Source organism: Scardinius erythrophthalmus, assembly GCF_964197995.2.
Source record: "Scardinius erythrophthalmus genome assembly, chromosome: 2".
NCBI lineage: Eukaryota > Metazoa > Chordata > Actinopteri > Cypriniformes > Leuciscidae > Scardinius > Scardinius erythrophthalmus.
The window spans coordinates 51730447-51752495 of NC_138222.1; the positions used below are offsets into that span (position 1 = coordinate 51730447).

General features: G+C 36.9%; 2 protein-coding genes across 2 annotated transcripts; one reads left to right on the forward strand and one right to left on the reverse strand.

Annotated features, from left to right (window-relative positions):
• Positions 1–7031: 7031 nt before the first annotated feature.
• mrps11 (mitochondrial ribosomal protein S11) lies at positions 7032–12552 on the reverse strand. The gene is made up of 6 exons (XM_081359919.1): positions 12155–12552; positions 11472–11588; positions 10755–10853; positions 10152–10281; positions 9327–9392; positions 7032–7575 (listed from the first exon to the last, which is right to left on the reverse strand). Exons 1-6 carry the CDS (start codon positions 12232–12234, stop codon positions 7468–7470), a joined length of 600 nt encoding a protein of 199 aa, XP_081216045.1. The 5' UTR covers positions 12235–12552; the 3' UTR covers positions 7032–7467.
• Positions 12383–17594, forward strand: mrpl46 (mitochondrial ribosomal protein L46). Its single transcript, XM_081359918.1, has 4 exons — positions 12383–12837; positions 14027–14228; positions 16266–16436; positions 16992–17594. Exons 1-4 carry the CDS (start codon positions 12598–12600, stop codon positions 17237–17239), a joined length of 861 nt encoding a protein of 286 aa, XP_081216044.1. The 5' UTR covers positions 12383–12597; the 3' UTR covers positions 17240–17594.
• The last annotated feature ends 4455 nt before the right edge of the window (positions 17595–22049 follow it).

The following is a 22049-nucleotide window of genomic DNA, read 5'->3' on the forward strand; positions in this document are numbered from 1 at the left end:
ACTGAAAGGCTATAGGCCCATTGTTTTGTATAAAGTATATAGTGCTTTTAAAATGGCTACAGTTCTGCAAAATTACGCTAGTTAAGGAGCAGAATTAGGTGTTTGGGAAATATAGGCGCATAGGAGGTCTACCTAAAAGGTTAGCTGGGTAGCTTGTCACATGGAGTTGTTGAGAAGCCTGACAGATTGTGGGAAGTCTGTTAAATGAGGAGACATTGTTCACAACAGGGTTACAGAATGTGTAAGTGCACAAAAGATTCAGATAAATAGTTCCAGATACAATATGTATGTATGTGGTCATGACGTGAGCAGGCTCTGGCGTAGAGGCCATGAACTGATTTGACTCTGGCGTGGCGGGTTCTGCTGAATTGCTTAGTTTCTCATCTGTATTTCCCTTGCTTATCAACAGGGCATGTTAAAAATATTGGGCCAGAGGGCAACATCATTAAAGTCAACCTGGTGACAGTCCACAGTACTTTTCTACATAATCCTCAATGGTGCGATCACCTTGATGAGGCGGAGGAGGGTAACTGCTGGGTTCATTGTTGAGGTCGTCTATGCTGTAACAATGCTGACAATGAAGCAGACAAAGACGACGGTGAAGAGAACCCAAGTGCAGTTTATTTACAGTGTTCACCAATCCAAAAACATGAAACATACTTTATAAACAAAATCCAAAACATGACACAAACCATTAACAAAAACTTGATTATGAATAGACCTGGCGTGTGGAAAGATGGCACAGCATACTTCAATAAATGACACCTAGACAAGGCAAATATGAGGGCTTAAATACATGATACAGAGGAGCACATGACTATCACAACCAATGAACAAACAAAACTTATGAAACAAGAACCAATCAGAAAATGACATATTAGACAAGGGAAGCACATGACATGATCACATATGAGGGCAAGGGAAACACATGACAAAACCAGGAACCTTGACCAAAAATGAAAAAAATAAAATAAAATAAATGAAAACATAAACTTGAAACAAAACCACAAGACAGACGTGATAATATTTATCCATATATGTCCTTTTATATAAAAATAAATAAATAAATCCAAATACAATAAATGAAATAAAATAGCAAAATAAAACATTTTTAAACCATTAGGAAAAAAAAATTTGTGTGGATATTTCTGAAACTCCTATTTATAGATACTCCTATATGCCTTTGAAAATACTAACACATGAGTCTACATTAAGCCAGAGATGTTTTTCTTTGTAGAAACAAGGATGGGGAAAAAGAGCCCATTAATGAAATGCTTCAACAATTAGCGCTTGTCTCAGGGTTTTACATATGCTTCATAATATCGTCTACAAAATATCTTAGCCTCTGTTGTTGTGTGTCTCATAATGCTTTGTGCTGCCGTATACGTTCACTACTGTAAACCCGAGCGGCTCTACTATCTTCCACTGCTCTTCGCCTTTAGAACAAAGGTGCTATTCAATGCAGCAGGACAGGTAAGAGCACCCAAATGGAGCTCAAGTGGGCACTAGGCTTCTTGACTAAATACCCAATGAGCATTCTGATCTTCCATTCTCTGCCTCCTATTCCATTTTGATAATGTACCATCGCCAGCAGCTGCTAAAAGCCTGAGCGAGGAGAGGGAGAGGAAATTTTTGGATGAAAACAAAACGAGAAAGAGGTTGTCTTTAAGACGCTTCTGCGGAGCTGATGCAGGCATATTACACTTCAAGATTTCCTAAAGGGCAGCACATTCAGCTCCGGTGGTCCAAAAATGGCAGAAAATCAGAAAAATATTCAGCAATGCATATTACGGTTCTTCCAATGTCGTCGTCTTCTTTTTTACTTTTCAGCTCCCATCCCACCCCCATGTCCACAGCCTGCCATTACAGAAAATTACAACTTATATGTCTACATTCTTGGAAGTGGATAATTGGACGGAGGCCCATTATCAAGCACTCAAGCCATGCATGGAACTGTATTTCCTGCTTTTAATACTCTTACTCTTTCCTGCTTTAATTTTTGGCTTTAAGAAATATGTGTACTGTAAAATAGAAAAAGATGTCAGCCAAAATGATGACTCCATCAGCAAGAGTTCATGAGTCATGAGACTTCTTTTCATTTCTTCTTCTTCTTTTTGTTTTGGTAAAACTTACTGCTTAGCAAAAATCTGAAAAGAGAAGTCAAGTCATTCTTTTTATTTCAGGACTCATGGCCAGATTTCACCACAAAATCAAAAGGAGAAACTAAATCAACATAAATAAGTACAACAAATAATAGCGTAATGTATAAAAACGCTTTTTTTCACATAACCGTAATCGCATGAGAACTGGGGGAAATGCTCTATATGTCTACATGTCATGATGCAAAGATCTTTATGGTTATAAACTAGGATATCCTTTAGTCAAAATACTTTTTTTTCTTATGTTTGATTTTGAGGTGAAATACTATACTTCATTTTCATGAAAGGTTTTTGTGAGATTAACCCATGTACAATAGAAACATGGTGGCAAAATGTATAAAAGAACGGCAGCTGACCTTAGACTAAACGACTAAACAATAAAAGCAAGAATGATACATACAGTGCTGTACAAAATTGCACAATGCACATGTCAGCTGAAAAGCTGTAAGTATAGCACTTTTAAAATGGCAAAAGTTTTGCAAAATTACGCTAGTTAAGGAGCAGAATTAGGGGTTAGGGAAATATAGGTGCATAGGAGGTCTACCTGAAAGGTTAGCTGTGTAGCTTGTCATGTGGAGTTGTTGAGAAGCCTGACAGCTTGTGGGAAGTCTGTTAAATGAGGAGACGGTGTTCACAATGGGGTTACAGAATGTGTAAGTGCTCAAAAGATTTGGAAAAATCGTTCCAGATACAATATGTATTTGGCTTTCCTATGATTACCTCCTATAAATAAGTCTGCAATTAAATCAAGAATGCACATTATGATTGCAAAATCTATGCAGATATCCAGCAGTGTATGTCCCTGCAGCGTATGAAAGTGTGTGTTATAATATGTGCAAATGGATGCCTGAGTAGCTCTCATTATATGGTTCCCAGTGTTACTAGGGTCTAGGTCATGTGGGCTTACAAATCCATCTGCAATATTTACAGCCAGTTTAACCCTTGGCCTTGAAGGAACCTAAAGTGAAGGCAAAATAGCATTCAAGTAAAATATCCATTTCAAGAGAATGCCACATTATAACAAACTATTCACACGACCAGCAACCATATTAATTGCAATATTGGGTTGTTTTTTTTCAGCTGCATGAACACATTTGTTAGTTTGAGTAAGCCCTTAGTTATGGGTTACCACTACTGAGACACGTGAATGTCAAAACCAGAGAAACTGAACAAAATCCCCGGTGGAAGTTATAATTTCAGTGCAATCAATTCAGCATTTTGTCACAATAGGAAAAGGTGAGATTTGTGTGGTACTTTAATTAGGAGCAAATTGTATATTGAAGTAATTGCATAATAACCCATTAAAACTTTCACCTCATTTCCGAGTGCACTTGTTGATTTGAGAACAGTGTGGTTTCAAATGCAAACCATGGTTCAAAATAATCAAAATTTAAGTCTTGCATGTCAAAACGGTTGAGTCGCATTTTTTAACGAAGACATCACAATTTTGAAAAAAAAAAAAAAAAAAACATTTAACAAAACATGTTAGTGGTAGCTTGCTAATGCAAATATCACTAAATTTGTATTAAGATAATGGATGTGAACAAACCTCCAACTCTAATCAGGGCTCCAGACTAACTTTTTTTATTAGGAGCGCTGTAACCCCTGACTTAAAATTTTAGGAGTGCAAGCAGAAAATTTAGGCGCACACCTTAAATCACCTCGCAATGCAATTATTCACATTTTCCCCCAAAATAACTATTACTGACAAATGCTTTGATAATAAATAGCCTTAACGTACAGAAATTACAATGTGCAGTTTTATTTTAAGTTCACAGGGCTCCAGACTAACATTTGAGGGCAGCGGCACTAAGTTCTACAGAACGTATTTGGTAGCACTGTGGGATGACAAAGCACTGAGCTTAATTTGAGGTGTATAGATAAAGTTAACTTTAATTATTATCATTCATAATGTCTTAATATTAATTCAAAAGCAAAATGAGTGACAAAATAGATATTAGGGAGTGAAAATAGCCAGTAAGCGTCCTCTGCAGCTATGTTTACAATAGTAATTTAATCTTTATCTTTTTTTTTTTTAAATAAGTGTGAGTTTTCCTACTTCTTGAAACTTTTAGTTTTATAAATAGGTACAATCTTTAAAGGAAGAACAAAAAATATTTTGGTCAACACATTAAAAAATAACATTTAAATATGATAATATAGTTTTGAAGTGCTGGAAAAATATGTGTAGGCTACTGTTATAACCACAGTATACCATAGTTACAGTTGTTACTACATTAAATCCAAGGTGAATGTTGCTGATCTGTGGACCTAAAGCCTTCTATAACTTGTTCGCTCATTGCACATGTTTCTCCTGGTTTCCACGTCAGCGCTGTTTGATCTTATATGGTTTATAACAGAGAATTCTGCGTCAAATCTGAATGTTTCTCACTGGATCTCGCAGCAATGTTATTAATTCTGTCGCAAACTCAATGGATTTCTTCACGGGATCTCCACGATGTAACTGTTTCGCGTGATCGCGATCGGCCCGCGACTGGCGAGAGAAGCTCTGCGCTGTCTATTATTGGTTCGAACTATTAAACGGTCTGTGAAGCAGAATGAGTGCTGAATAGCGCAGTTTTTTTTCCCACTTTCATTTTGTTTTTATTTATTAACATGTCACGGCACACTATGCTTGAGGCTGAGATTGAGTGTTTAAACTGCGAAGTGCCTGCACTGTCTGCAAACTTCGTTTTCCCCGCAGTTCTGGGGTAGCGACTGCAACATTCGCAGCTCATGGAGTTCATCTCCTTACAGTACCTCAACCAGCTGAATTCTCGTAGCCAGTCTTCCCGAAAATAGTGGGTTCAGGCCTTTATCACCTTACAAACCTCAGACTCTGAATCATCATCATCCGACTGTGTCTGTCCGTGACATTGATATTTGTCTCCGTCTCCTTCCCACTGACGTTTACGCGCGCTCGATTATCTCTAGGACCCTCCCCCTCCACACATTAGCCAGTTACAGTGGCCATTCCCTTTTCTTCTCACACTCATTGGCCTGCCACACATTCGCGCCCCTTCCACGTTTAACGTGAAAAAATTAAAAAATAAATTACTGGTCGCACATGTGCGACTGGGTGTAAAATTCAGTCGCACACTCTCAAATTTTGGTCGCAAAATGCGACCATTTGGTCGCAGTCTGGAGCCCTGCTAATTATTTAACTTGGAACTAATCATGTGGCTTGTTGAGGAAAAGTGTACTAGTACATTTCAATGGGATGACTTACGATTTTTATCTGGCAAATGATGAGTGGAAAATCCCATATATTAAAAGCAAAGAAGAGACCCCAACCAAATCTACCTGACAGAATATTATAAACACTTGGGGTTGACGAATTAAAACCCATCCACAACAACCTAACATTGTGGCAGCAAGTTTAGCACTTTCTTCAAAAATATTTAAAAATGTAGTTGAAGCTAATGTAGATAAAACTGTTTGTTTAATAACTTATTTAATTTTGCAACATTGGCATTGTCAGTTTTAACACTCCCGTATGAACATGATCCCCGTTCATACAGATCTACGAAAATGCTATATTATTCATGCCAGGCCAGTAGTTGGCGATGTCACATTGTAAAGAAACACTACGCGACTATAGACTGAGCACGTGATATGTATGCTCATGACATAACCGTTTTCACAAATTCGCGCTTTTGTAGTTTACACAGAGACATCTTTTTCAAAAACCTGCAAACTTTTGAAAATGGGTTTCAAAGTGTGTTTTCTGTCGCCCAAAACTCCATTGTCGTGTAAAAGAATGACCAAAACGCATAAAAAGTTTTCCGTTTTTGGTTGAAAATGGTGTCGTGTAAATGGCCCCTGAGATGATTAAAAGACATTTTAATGCATCACTTTTGCTAAAGCAGACATATTGCAGGCAAACCATTTAACTCTATATTCAATCAACCTTGTTGGCTCCGTTTCTAATCACTGCCCACAAAATCCCAGCAGGGATACTCAGGTTCCATGTCAGAGCCTCCACCGGATGCACAGGCTATCCGAGGACATCTGAGATGCTCGGCCATCTGGGTTAAACGTTGGTATAAGTCACGCTTTGTCGCTGGTGAGACGTGTTTTGTGGTGGCTCTGACGATTGGTGCGAAAGGAGACTGGAAAAAGGACAGCTGTTGCTGGAGAGGCACAGAAGAACAGTTCCTGCATAAAGCACGAAACATCCAAGAGGTTTTCGACAAGGAATCTTTGCTTCCCTCTGAAAAATCGAACTGTAAGACTAAACCACAGATGTCCAGCCAGCTTGTACATTGTTAACATATCTGAGAATAATTTCCTATTGTCATTTATGTCTTTTTTTTTTTTCCAGTCCTCGAGCAACAGCGCGCACTAAAGCAAGTATAAAAGCAGATGTGCGTTGCAGGCCTGACCTTGGTTGCTATGGGTACTAGGGACAGACTTATATTCAACCGCCTGCCTGAGTTCCTGCTAATTGCCGTTGTCATAGCAACGAAGCACCTGATGTAATGGTAGGAAAGGGCAATAATCTTACAAGGGTCCATTTATTTATAGGGAGCTATTCCACCCTGTGCCTGTCAACTTGGAAACGGACTCAGATTAAGTGCTAACATATCAAACAATAATGTTTATAAAAAAAAAAAAACACATACATTTGAGCACATGTCTGGTAATAAGTTTGTGCAATTTCCTGCAACAATATGTTTCTGTTTTTAACACTTAAATTAAACACAAAATACAGTGGGGACAAAACGTCTGAAACCACAAGAGAAAATGGTTAAATTTTTTCTAATTTAATACAATTCTCTTTTTATCTATATTTTTATTATCAGCATACCAATGTGATGTGAAAGGATGATTTAAAAAATAAATAAAGCATAACTTAGTATTTGTTTTGTTCCCTTTTTACTTTAATGACAGCAATGATCGAGCTGCATGAACTTCACATATTCAAAACCTGATGATCCATGCTATTCAGCATGATCACTGCCACTTTGTTTATTTCTTGGTTTAATTTAGATTTTGAATCCCAGGGTTGCATTTTAAACAATGCAGCCATGCACAGCTGAAAGTCGTGCATGTACTAATAAGAACGAAAACAGACATGGTGAGTGACATCTTTACACTTTAATTATTATCAAAAATGTAAATATATTAACAGCACTGCAGCTGCAAAAAAACCCCAAAAACATTACTCTCAATTCCGCATTCAACTCTCAAACAGCGTTGACCTGAATTAATTCCACATTCAACCTCTCTATTCAGACTGGATGGTCAAAGCTAATGCAGAGAGAAAGACAAACAAGACTTCAGGGTACAAGGGGTTTCTTCCTCCTCACATCCTTCGTGCTTTGCGAGGGCGACAGCCATTGTGCGGCACTGGGGTGTTGTCGGTGATGGAAACAACCTCTAGTCCTCCCATGGTTAACCCTTTAATGGCAGACTACACACGGGGGAGCAAAATCAATGCAGGCCAAGTCAGCTACGAGAGACAGTTCACAGAAATACACTCTTTCTAGAAGAGACATGTGTGGAACAGACGTGAATTCAATTCAAAGTCCTTCTTGAACTTTATTTGTGAAAGCTGCCGATTTAGCCAAAAATAAAGTTAGTGTAATATTTCTATTAGGGATGCTTAATATATCTGCACCGTATCTAATATTGGAGGATGTATCAAACTGTTAAATGTAAGCTTTAGCAAATCTGAAAACAAATATTGATTTTTTTCAAACTGCGCACTATAATGTTGTGATGCCTAAATTCAATTGTAGCATTTGAAATGTTCGATTTTAGCTTTCAGGGTTTTAATTTAAATTTAATTTGACAGAGTAGTCTAGAGTATATTCAGCTATTTACCAGCCACAACGCGAGAACTTCAACGTCGATGTTGAATCCAATCTATTTTTGCTTGCTACAACAAACACAAGTATTTACCTTGGCTTGCCTATTTAGTAATTTGTTAGAACTGCAGTCGGTGGCTTTGCATTGATTTATGTATGCCCAACCACCATCTGCTTAAATGCAACTTAGTCTGGAAGCTTCTGACTGCGAAAAAAACCAAGGGTAGGTAAGAGTAATGTGAGTCTTAAAAGCCCCCTGTTGCCTGCTGCTCTGGAGGGGCTCATTAGATTCTCACCCAGCCTTAATGTCCTCCCACCCGGCTCAGAGTAAGAGCATGCAGACCGCCGCTGAGCTCACAGAACTCATCATCGGTCAGTTTCAGAGTATTGATTGAACAGTCAGCACGCACAACTGTTGCCTTTCCATATGGGCACATACAGAGAATAATAAATAATAATTTCTGCCATTCTATTGAAACGATCATGAAAGGATCAGGCGGTATACAGTCAACTAGATTTAAATTACTTCTTAAAGAGGACTTATTATGCTTTTTTTTACATTTTAAACTTTCTTTAGTGTGTAATGTTGCTGTTTGAGCATGGAAATCTGCAAAGTTACAAAGCACAAAGTCACTCCAAAGGGAGTTATTCTTGTATATCAGTAAACACTGTTTCTGAACTCCCTGAAATGCCTCAATTGCAGTCTTGAGTTTTCTTCCGGGAACATACACGTCACAATATTACTCATTTAAATAATTCCAAATACATACATGCAAAATAGAGATGTGTTGTTGCCATGTCCAAGAGACGCTGTTTTTTCCACTCCGGATCTAATGTATAGTTATGGGAAGGGGTATAACATTTCTGAAATAGTCTTAAAGTGGTTGACCAATCACAACGCACTGATCCGGCCAACCAACCAGAGCACATTTTGCTTTTTGGAAGGAGGAGTCTCCTTTAAGACAGGAACTAAACAGAGCGTTACTGACAGACTAGGAAGAGAGGTGCTGCAACAATGTAAAATATGTGAAAGATATGTTTTTTTTAAACATTCCAGTATGAAAACCTATTCTAGTAGACCCTAAAAGCAAAATCAAGACTTTGTAAAAGGGTCATAATAGGTCCTCTTTAAGAAAATGTGACTGTCTGTGCAAAAGTCGCTGCTATGACACTCTTCTGTGTCCCTGTGCAGTTGGGTGGTGTTCAGGGTGGTTCACAGTAAGTAATATTCCCTAGCAGTTCTTAACTATAATCTAGTTGAATCTACAAGGATCTAATAAGGATCCATTTTTTGGGGGAGCTTTTTGCTGTAAATCTTTATATTTGTTAAGCAAGGCCTTAGTAAGCTACTCACCATGCGCCCTGGACCGAGTCCTTTCACCAGCACACGGACGTAAGTGACCCCCTTCGCCCTCGCCTTCTGCTCAAGACAAACATACATACATTTAGATCATTTAGCATAATAAAAACTAATAAATCACTGAGGAAACACAAAACTGCAGGAGCCTAGAATCTGAGGTCTGTCCGAAACTACTAATTTAGATCATAATGCTTGTGTCCATACAGCAAATGAATGGTCATCAGTGAGAAGTCATATACTGATTATACAGCCTGCTGTGACTCAGGGTTGCCATTAGACTCTTCATGGCACACGCTGATGAAATTACAAACAAATAGCGTGGAAGTAACCGAAGAGAAGTATAAACATGAAATAGAAGATTTGAAATGTTATTTTCAATTTCTCGTTTATCAGCATAAACGTCACTACAACAGTCAATAAATATACCGCTGATATTCTCGAGCAAGAACCAATAATAAAAAAAACAAAAAAATGTGGATACTTAAAACACACATAAGACATTCATATTTAACAAAATAATAATAATTTACAAGTCCTTTATCTTCTAATTATGTTTTTGACTGACCCTGTTTCTAATATTACATTACATTTGCAGCGTGAATTTAAAATAAATATTCGAAATCAAGCAGCAAAACCAGCCCAACACAACTTAAAGAAACCTTAATTACTAAGCAGGGTGTGGTAAATTACTACAAAGAAATGTGCTGCCATCAAGTGGACAACATCCAAATTACAGACTGGTATTGTGACAAAATGATGCACAACGCAAATTAAAAGTATTCTTTAATCCTTCTGAAACTATAATTTTGTCCATCTTACTGCAGCAGCTGAAATCCCAGCGGTCTGTGATGCTATAGGAGTGGATTTCTTCACATTCTTGAAGCCCTCTGATCCACACGAGGTTCGGACCATGTACTGGCCAGCGCTATCTGTGACCTGGATATGTGTGCTTGAGAAAGAAATTAAGGACAAAAGAGAGTCAGCTATATGTTGTCAGCCTGCAGTTTCATGGACTCCTGACTATAAAATCCAAGTATTTTGGAGAGATAGAGGACAAATCACAGGTTGTGAGCACTCAGGCATGCATCAGTTATTAAGTTTGTGTGTGTGTGGAGTGAGTTAAGTAAACATGCAGTGTAGGTATAAATAACAATTATAATGCAGACTAAACCTATGAACATCTGTAGCCCTGAGATGAGCACAGTAAATACCGTAATTTCATTTAACATGCATCAAAACTGAACTGTATGATGTTAGGGCATGATATGCAACAAAAACACTTTGACCCACACACATGGATAAATGAACAATCATAATTAAGAGCTGATATAAGTGTATGCTATAGCTGCATGCAAACAGCAGCCAAACTAATTCCATTTCCATTTGTCAATCACGACTATTTAATTTTGTCAGGCAACTTACTTGTTATATGTGGCTTTTATGTGTGCGATCGGCAACTCTTCGAACTTCTTGCTGTCCCATGTCAGGGAGCTTTCCTGACCCGGAAATGGAGGGAAGAGGCTAAATGGGGAAGAGCAATAAACAAAAAATGACAAACATTTTCCCATAAAATCTAATACAGAATACTCTATCTATCGTCTATCTATCTATCTATCTATCTATCTATCTATCTATCTATCTATCTATCTATCTATCTATCTATCTATCTATCTATCTATCTATCTATCTATCTATCTATCTATCTATCTATCTATCGTAACACTTAACAATAAGGTTTCATTAGTTAACTACTTTTAGTTAATATGAACTAAGAATTAACAATACTTCTACAGCATTTATTAATCTTAGTTAATGTTCATTTCAACATTTGCTACTACGTTTACTATTTCAACATAGCGGTATCACAAATAAAACTATTGACTCCAAACACAACAACGCAATATGCTTACAAAATCTTTAACAAATTTTCCATAATGTTTGAATATAGATGCTTAATATGTCTGTGAAAACCATGATGCACTACCATTCATTCAAATGTTTTGGGATAAGAAATCTCAGTGGTTCATTTATGCAATGATTTACTTCATAAAATCTGATCTGAAGTTTGTGAGCACCAGGGTTAAAGTTATTTTTGAAAGCAGGTGTGCTGAAATGACTGTCAGTGTTTCTGTGTCTTACTCTTTCAATCGTTTGACTGGTGCTGATGGGCTCCGGGTTTCCACTGGTTTGGCATCAGGCTCTTGTAATCGGATGGCGCTGCATGACAACAGACGCTGAAACCCCACATTTCCACCACTGCAGGAGAAAACAAACAATTAGACCCTTTAGTAACAACATATGTCCAGAGTGTACAGAGCTGGAATCCAGACAAAAGGTGACAACATCAAAAGGTGACTTCATTTTTATTGTAAAATGTGGAAATTAGTAGTAATAAAGAATGAGTATGTGTGTCCAAGCTTTTCACTTATAGTGAATATGGTACCGTACCCTTGTACTTATACTTAAACAATACCACTGTATGATCATGTTAGATATAAACAACAACAACATTGTACTAGCATAGCACATGTCCAAGAAACCATGGTGTTATTAAAAAGGCATCATCACATGTTCGTTGTGTCGTTTAAAAAAAATAAAAGTACCACGGTACCTTATCCAAAACATGGTAGTAATGTCCTAAAAGACATACCATGCATGGTACCATAACCAGGGTACTATCATGGCAAAAATTGTTATGACAGTGTATGCATTATTAAAGTAACTCAAATAAAACGAAATTATAGAGAATATTTGTCTAGTATTAACGTTACACAAATAAAAACACTTGATCAGATGCTTTTCCAACCACATAAGCGACTTACATTAACCGTCCAGATGAATTTAAGCCCTCAAAAAGTTGCTGGCACGAACCTCGAACGAGGCTATATACCCTAAGATACATAATGTGAGTTTTAAATTATGCAGTTTATTCACGAACACACACATGCATGACTTTAGTTGCTTTGCGGACGTTGAGGGTCGCGTAGTGTGTGTGTAATGGGAACGTCACAATTATACTATTTTTCAGAGGGGTGTTTCACTCATATTTTAGACGTCAACATGTTGAATGCGATTTTAAACGTAGTAAAGTATTTTGTATTACGTTAACTACAAACATATCTCACGATTGAACTATAGTATTTTCATTTTCTTTTGTAAATACCACCAAACGTTTGTTTTTCAAAAATCGATTCCCCCTATTTTCGAAATAGTGGCGTCCATTTCGCAAACTCCGCAAAGCACCTCGGGAACACGTGTGGTTAACATGGCGGCGCCCTTCACCAGAGTTTTTCGACCGTTTTGGAGGATAATAACTACAACTACATCAAACAGAGGGGTGCGAAATGTTTCGTACACTAGTCAACAGTGGTCTGCGCAAAATGTCAAAACTGCGGGTGCTGCATCTCCGTGGGCGCTGCATGGAGCTGTATGTGTGCAGAGGCTGCCTGTGGTCTCTCAAGATAGGAGCCCCATAGAGGAGGAGTTCATGGAGCTTATGAATAAGGTACGAAAGAATCAGTATACACATGAAACTAGTATTATTGCTGTTTTAATATTATTTTAAATACACCATGCTCGTACCATATCTTTGGACGTGGTACAATGTGTGTATTGTGGCACTATGTATGATACCGGTCAAAAGTTTGGGAACATTACTATTTTTATTGTTTTTGAAAGTCACTTATTCTCATCAAACATGCATTTATTTGAACAAAAATACAGAATTGTGAAATATTATTACAATTTAAAATAATGGTTTTATTTTTTGAATATATTTTAAAATGCAATTTATTTCTATGATGCAAATCTGAATTTTCATCAGCCATTACTCTAGTCTTCAGTGTTACATGATCCTTCAGAAATCATGCTAATATGCTGGTTTGATACTCTTGAAAACAGTTGTGTTGATATTTTTTTTTTAACCTGTGATTCACTGATGAATAAAAAGTTAAAAAGAACAGAATTTATTTAAAATATAAATCTTTTCTAACAATAAATCTTTACTATCACTTTTTTTAATCAATTTAACACACACATCCTTGCTGAATAAAAGTAGTATCAATTTCTTTAAAAAAAAGAAAGAAAAAAATGACTTACCCTAAACCTTTTAAGTGTAGAAATCATTGTTACAAAATATTTCTATTTTAAATAAATACTGTTATTTTTTAAACTTTTTATTCATCAAAGAATCCTGAAAAAAGTACAAAAGTACAAGTATACTTTTTTTTTTTTTTGAAAGCAGCACAATTGTTTCCAACATTGATAATAAATCAGCATATTAGTATGATTTTTTTGAAGGATTATGTGACACTGAAGACTAAAGTATTGGCTGATGAAAATTCAGCTTTGCATTACAGAAATAAATAATATTTTAAAGTGTATTAAAATAGAAAACAATCATTTTAATTGTAATAATATTTCATAATTTATCAAATAAATGCAGGCTTGATGAGCATAAGACGCTTCTTTCAAAAGCATTAAAAATAGTAATGTTTCCAGACTTTTGACCGGTACTGTATGTATATTTTCTCTTCTTTTTCTAATTTTATTATGCTATGTATGTAGCATATTTTGAGGCTGTCTATGTATTTTTTAGTATGCATGCATACCCTAATAATGCTGTGCATCCATAAATCTGCGTGCCACAAGCCACCTGTCAAACACATCTCATATAGGATTGTTTATTATTTCAGATGGAGTTCGAGAGAAGTCTGCTTGCGGACCATGAGTTGAAGCTCCTGGATGATGCTGCACGGATGAGTCGGAAACAAGAAGAAGATTATGATTCAGATGAGGAGGAGGATTACAGAGACAAAGAAATCGTCACAGCCCAAGATTTGGAGGATATTTGGGAACAGAAACTGAAGGAATTTCAACCAGCTCTGAGGTCACAAGGTGAGCAATCAGCCAAAAGTCACCCCCCATAGAGTCAGTCGGCATAAAACAGGAGGGTTGATAGTCTTTTCTTCCCAATTATGACGTATATCCGAGTAAAAAGGCTTCTTGAACAATAAAAAATATAAGGCGGAACTTGATTGTGTCCATCAGGAATTGATTCGATTGATTGTGTTTTGCTGCATTGCTGTGATCTCATGTGAGTGACATTTTGCCCCACCCCCACCCCCACCAATAAACGCATTATTAGAGAAGAGAAGAGATTTCGCTGCAAGAGGGAGGGGAAGCTATTTTGATTAAAGATTTCGAGAGCACATGGATTATAAAATGAAATATTGATGTGCATGGATAAATCATTTATAATAATTCCATTAAAAACAAGAATTGTCAATTACGATTTCATGGTGACTTTAAAGGGATAGTTCACTTTAAAATGAAAATTGTCATCATATACTCACCCTCATGTTGTTTCAATCCTTTATGAATTTCTTTCTTCTGCTGAACAGAAAGGAAGATATTTAGAAGAATGTCAGTAACCAGACAGTTTCTGGTCCCATTGACTTCCATAGTAGGAAAAAAATATTCTATGGAAGTCAATGGGACCAGAAACTGTCTGGTTACTGATATTCTTCTAAATATCTTCCTTTCTGTTCAACAGAAGAAAGAAATTCATAAAGGATTGAAACAACATGAGGGTGATTATATGATGACAGAATTTTCATTTTAAAGTGAACTATCTCTTTAAGTTGTTGCTTTGACATAAGTCTTGTTTTAAAGACATTCCAGATTAATTAAAGGGGTGGTTCGGGATTTTTGACCTCGGACCTCATTTTTAAGTCAGCCTGGTTGTTATTCATCTGTGGAGACATTTAAAAAAAAAAATTATCCAGTCCTTATATTTGGATAGTTAGCCGATGCTAGGCTAGCGCGAGTCAAAGGTAGATGTTAGCCAGCCATTAAAAAACGTTTTACCCACTCCACAGTGCACCAAACGCAAATCAATTATAACACTAGACTATCGATGCAAATGTACGTTGAAAGAATAATGTTAGAAATCAAACTTACCTTTCATCTCAATGATCCCAAAGGAACTAGTTTCTCAGCAGCTGCGGAATTTTACTTTGCTCCAGTTAGTAATGCGGCAAAATGTAAACACAGAAAAGAAGCGCACTACAGTGTGTGCCGTACATGTGTGTACCGGCTCACTCGGTTGCCTAGGTAATCAATATCACTCCGCTGCTGCTGTAGACAAGGCTTATGATTACAGGGAACAAATTATAACTAATGCAATGTGATGAAAGGTAAGTTTGATTTCTAACATTATTCTCTCAACGGACATTTGCATCGATAGTCTAGTGTTACAATTGATTTGCGTTTGGTGCACTGTGGAGTGGGTAAAACGGTTTTTAATGGCTGGCTAACATCTACCCTTGACTCGCGCTAGCCTAGCATCGGCTAACTATCCAAATATAAGGACTGGATATTTTTTTTAAAAAAATGTCTCCACTGATGAATAACAACCAGGCTGACTTAAAAATGAGGTCCGATGTCAAAAATCCCGAACCACCCCTTTAAAGTCCCCCTGTAGTCAATAATTTCATCCACCAAAAGGACACATTTAAACTTTTTTTCTTGAACCAAAAAATCTTCATGCTTTAAAATAGTTTGAATGTAACTCTACAACTTTGCCTCATTTAGTATACACGGTTCTATGAATATGCAAATTAGCCCCGCCTCCACTCACTCACACCAGCTCAGAGATCCACTCATTGACGTGATTGGTTACAACGTAGTTTGTGACGTGACACGTCAGAAACACCAGCGATTTCAAACAGCGTTTTTGAGACTGTCTTTGGTTTACTACAGTTTTAAGGAGAAAATACTCAGCAATGGTGTTGACTTATGAATTTACACATGGTTTGTCCTAAAACTTATTAAAAACACCACACAGACATTTAAACAACATTAAAAGCTTGATTTTCACCACAGGGGGACTTTAAGCATGTTGAATTCATCTCTTAATGAATTACTCTACAGGTAATGACCAGAAAGAAGCAAGTTCTTCAGAGCGTTGTTTAGCAGACAGTCTCATATTGCTGGTGAAGAAGGATGTTGGCAGTCAAAAGCTTTGGCTCCTGCCTCAAATACAGTGGCAGATGGGAGAGACACTTCGACAGACAGCCGAACGTGCCCTTGCAAGTCTTCCAGGTAAGATTTCTATGGTAATATCTATTTAGACGGCTTCAGGTAGGTCTGTTTTTTACAGCTTTAAAGGAGTAGTTCACTTAAAAATGAAAATTCTGTCATTATTTACTCACCCTCAAGTTGTTTCAAACCTGTATGAATTTCTTTCATCTGCTGAACACAAAAGAAGATATTGGACCCCATCAACTGTCTGGTTACCGTCATTCTTCAAAATATCTGCCTTTGTGTTCAGCAGAAGAAAGAAATTCGTACAGGTTTACAACAACTTGAGGGTGAGTAAATGACAGAATTTCAATTTTTAAGTGAACTATTCCTTTAACAGGAGATGAAAATCTAAAAATTTAACAACTGGAATCATTAGATGGCAGCCTTTTAACCGCTTAATCACTGGTTAAAGAAAAGCTCAGTACGGTTTGTACTTTTGAAAATATTTTTTTATGCACTAAATGGTAATATCAGGAAAATTCAGCCTGAAAGTGATATGACAAGACTGTAATTCATAAATTGAATGTGCTGCAGGTTAAAGTATTAGCCTTCTGTTTAAATCGACTTCTGTAGGTGCTGATCTGAAGGCTACTTTCCTTGGTAATGCACCCTGTGGATTTTACAAATACAAATACCCAAAGGACATTCAGAAAGAGGGCAGTGTTGGAGCCAAAGTGTTCTTCTTCAAAGCTGTGCTTTCCAGCCATAAGCACTTACCCCTGGAGAAGAATTCATTTGCCTGGGTAAAAAAGGATGAACTTGTGGACTTCCTGAAACCAGAGTACCTGAAACAAGTCAGACGCTTCATTATGGCTCTGTAATATGGGAATAAACTGACATAATGGAGAATATGTTGGAAAATTGGAGAAGGATTTTTTTTTTTAACTAAGAATCCATGAGTCTGGACCCCAGATTCAATCTGATGATGGAATCTAACATTATGAGCAATGTTTATAGGGGTTATACCGTATGTCCCATACACTTGTATGTTGTCACCTGACCTGTATCTGTATATTTATTTATCTTGCTTGGTAAATGGAAACCTCTGTGACAGTGTATGCAATATTAAAAAGGGTCCATTTCATAGCATGTGATCTCATTGTTTTATGTATTTGCAAAATGTGGGATGAAATCATGTTTTCAGCAGGTTGAGCATTAAATTGTGTGCCTTTCCTTACACTTTCGTTTCTTTATCAGTGCACACATTTTGTCTTTTAAAGTACTACCACTTGAGGGCAGTAGATGTACAAATAATAGTGGACACAGATCATCCAGTGGGACCCCCTTCCCTCTTTTTAAAAAAAGGATATCCAATTATGCTTTTGGTCGGTATATATCGGTCTTGTCAAATTTAAATGCCTTGTACTTGGGATTTCTCTTATGCACTTTTATGTCTTTCTCTTGCTGAGCTGTCAAATAGTCATTGACTTGTGCTGCGCTGGTGGAAGTGGGGATTAGTAATCCTATGAATTATTTAGGCACCTTGATTATGTAGGTCTCTAAAAATTGGCTGTAGACTTTCATTTCTGCCAGTGTTTTGGAATTTGGAGAAGTTACTTTCAGAATTCTTCATTAATAGTGCAGCTGTGGGCTGTGCGGTGGGTGACTTTTTAAAGAGCGCATACTTCAGAAAGGAGCCAGTTTTTCTAAGACTTAAGTGACACATTTCTTAGGGTGGGGGAGGGGTGGGGGAACCCACATGTTGCTTGACAATTTTTGTGAGATTAATGGTCTTTACACCAAAGCTGTTGGCAACACTCCCTAATTCTGTTTTGTCATTGATCAACAGAGAAATATTCTTTCATGTTCAAATTAATAATAATTTGCATAAGTATTCGCCCCCTTGAACTCCGCATTAGTTAGATGACAGCAATTTCAGCCTTGAGTTTATGTGGATACCTTTCACTGATCACTGCAATGTTTCTACATCATTTTTTTCCAAACTGCAAACTGAATGCTTCCTTCTGCAAAACTGCTATTTTCCTATCGATAAATTCTAAATTGGATTGAGATTGATCTGGCCACTCCAGGATATTAATCCATATTAATTCCTGTGTAGTTTTGGGGCATTGTTTGGTTGGAAAGCAAATCTCCTAAGTCACATGCAGTCTTGCAGTTTTCATACAGGATTTACTTGTATTTTGTGGCTTTTAAACCCTCACAAGACTTCAAGGACTTGCTAGTGTTTTTCAACTCCAGTCCTGGGGACTCACCTCCCAGAAAATTGTACCCATCTCACTAATTAAAAGACCTGATTCAGTTCATCAGCTTCTTAGTGTGTTGAATAGGGAAATATCTAAAACATTCTGGGAAGTGGGTCCTGGGGACTGAGTTGAGAAACACTGCTCTATCTAGCCCTTGAGCTGGGCTGAAAATCCTTTCCCTAAATTGGTGTTCCGGCCTTTAAAAACTGCTTGTAAAGCTCTCATTATGCAATGTTATGCCAAATATTGCATTCATTCTTTTTGTCAACTTGTTTTCTCTTCAATTAGCACAGGTTATGTCTATCGTTTTGGAACTGATTGATAGTAGGCCTCATTGATCTGAGTTTATGCACTTCATTTTTTTTGAGGTGAATAAGCTTGATTAAACTCTTCTTTTTTTTCACTCAAAAACTGAGGTGCATAAGCTAAGATCAATGAGGCGTACGATCAATCAGTTCCAAAAAGAGATTCAAAACCTGTGGTAATTAAAAGAAAACAAGTTGACAAAAAGATTGACTCCAAGATTTGGACATATGACACTTAAAAACCTGACACTTGATAACCTTCAAGGGGGGAAAACAACATAAAATGTGTCATTAAATATGGGTTCCTTGAGCACAAAGCAAAAGGTGCCATTAAGTGTCATTACCAGTTATAGTCTGTTATTTGTTGCTTTTCCAAACCTGTCCTCAGGTCAGCTCTCAAACACTGTGCTGCAGATGCACTTTTGTGAGTGCGCTCCTTTGAAAAGTCATTACATTGGTGAGAAAGCAAGATGGGTATGACCTAATATAGCATAATGAGAGATTTACAAGCAATTTGCCGGCCGTAGGCCACTCATTTTTGACCGCAAACACTGCAAGTGTAACAAGGTGGAAAAAAGAAGAAAAATAGATTCGCTCTGGGTCAAAATGACCAGAACACAAGATAAAAAGCATCCCAACAGCATGAGACTGCCTTCATCATGCTTCACAGAAGCTGTTTGGCTATATGGATTTTGTTTGATGGCCAGAAAGCTTCATTTTGGTCTCTTCAGACCACAGAACCATCTCTTTCAGCTGGCTCTTGGTGACCTTCCTGTTAACACATGCACTTGGTTTTTGAGGACAGCCAGCTCTAGGTAGATTTACAGCAGTGCTGTGCTCTTTCCATTACTTAATTATTGATTAAACTATACTCCAAGGGATATTCAATGACTTCTTGAAGTCTTCTTCTAGCCATCCCCGGACTTGTCCAGACTTGTGCTTTTCAATTACTTTTCCGCTGAATTGCTTGGAGTGTTTTGTTGCTTTAATGATGTCAATTCTGCCACAACATTGACTCGCCAGAAGTTGGATCTTCCAGTTGTTTTTATACAATCAATTGAAACTCTTTTACTATATACACTAGCGATTTAACTATTAATTAGATTTCTCTCTATTTAGGTGTCATGTTAAAGGGGGTGGATATTTATGAAATCATTTAGATACATTTTTTGTTTTATTTTAAATCCCTTTATAGACTCTTTTTCCTTTGATCAATGTCAAAAACAAAAGCCAAAAGAAGTCCACTGTGATTCATTGCTGTAAAGCAACAAAACATGAAAAAGTATTTTATGTATAGGCACTGTATCTCAAGTCTACCATTATTTCAGATATTGCCATTATGTTCTAGGTTTATTAGTTCACATATGCTTTCTGCACCTAAGCGTACTCGAGTGTCTAACCTAATAACGGTGAGAAAAAGAACATTATGCATGTTTGCTGGGAAGACATTTCAGCCCAACTCCCATTTCAAATTAAATTGGCCACATTTAGCTCATAAACACGCTTTACCTCAACAACCTAATTTATAATTGAAGGTTAAAACAGGGGCTCAGAGGTCTTAAGAGACATCTAAATGGAACAGGGAAAGCAATAAATGGGTGCAAGTATGAACCTTCCCTCCCTTTAAAGACCTGAAGCGCTGAGCTCAGCTGTATGAGATCAGTTGAGGTTATTGAGGGTATGTACCACAATTAGCTGATCAGCATGTTTTGTCCTCGCTCATGTCTCGCACCTCTATCACGGTGCTTTGTCATATCGAGGATTAAACACTCTCTGACAATATTAGAATTGATTTTAGACATGCACTTTTTTTCCTCTCATCTGTTTGTTTGTTGTTAGACACCAAGTCCCATTTCAAATTAAAGTGAATGACTGCCACTTAAAAACAAAGCCAAGAATCAATCGAGCATTTATAATGCAGAGAACAATGCACAATCTTTGATTGTAAGGAATAAAGTCCCACAGGATAAATTTAACCCCAGTTAACCTAACACTGTTTCCATTAGCTTTCTTTTTTCTTTTTCTTTTTAATCCACAAAAGCCAACTTAATTGAACAGGCAAAAAGTCTATTGGTCTATAAGACTATGCTACCATGAAACCCCTTTGTGGGAGATCTCTTCTTAATATATATATTTCATTTTCATGTGTAAAGACTCATTTATACTGTATGGGAATGTGCAATATTACACAGACAACTTGTTTCCAAAATTACATAATTAGCTTTATATTGCCAAAACAAATTATATATATATATATAAACCTGATGAAAACATTATGCATGTTAAACTTTTTTTAAACGCATATACTGGGGAGAAATAGAGAACTATGTTTATTTTGAAAGAAATTAATAATTTTATTCAGCAAGGATGTATTAAATTGATCCAAAGTGACACACAGTGAAGACATTTATGTTACAAAAGATTTAAATTTTAAATAAATGCTGTTTTGAACTTTGCACCAAATAAATTTGCACCAACCCCAAACCATTGAACGACACTGTATGTTAAACATTTAATTAATGTCTTAATTTAACGTGTTAACTTTTGTATACATAAAAATAAATTTTTAAATCTTTATTTTTTCTGTCACATTTTTTCCGAAAACATTTCACTAATGTTTAGAACTCATTCCTAGAACAGACACACTACTGTTTGCTGGGATCTTCTGGCGAATGATTAATCAAATCGAAATTAAAAGTGTGGCTTGACATTTCAGTGACATGGTGACGTACAGTACTTTAGGCACGCAAAAAATGGTTTTAAGCCAGTAGTTTAATTGCTGTAGTGTGTAGGAAATATCAGTTTACATGTCCAAATATTCCTTTTCCCATTAATTGTAATAATCCCGTGAGAGTTTTGCATGCACAAGGAGTCGGTGAGCTCCACACAGAGATCATGATCACCATCATCGAGTCTATCTGGGATTACTGTACTTTTGAGGAAAACCTGACACTTGATAACCTTCACGGGGGAAAAAAACAACTTAAAATGTGTCATTAAATATGGGTTCCTTGAGCACAAAGCAAAAGGTGCCATTAGGTGTCATTACCAGTTATAGTCAGTTATTTGTTGCTTTTCAAAACCTGTCCTCAGGTCAGCTCTCAAACACTGTGCTGCAGATG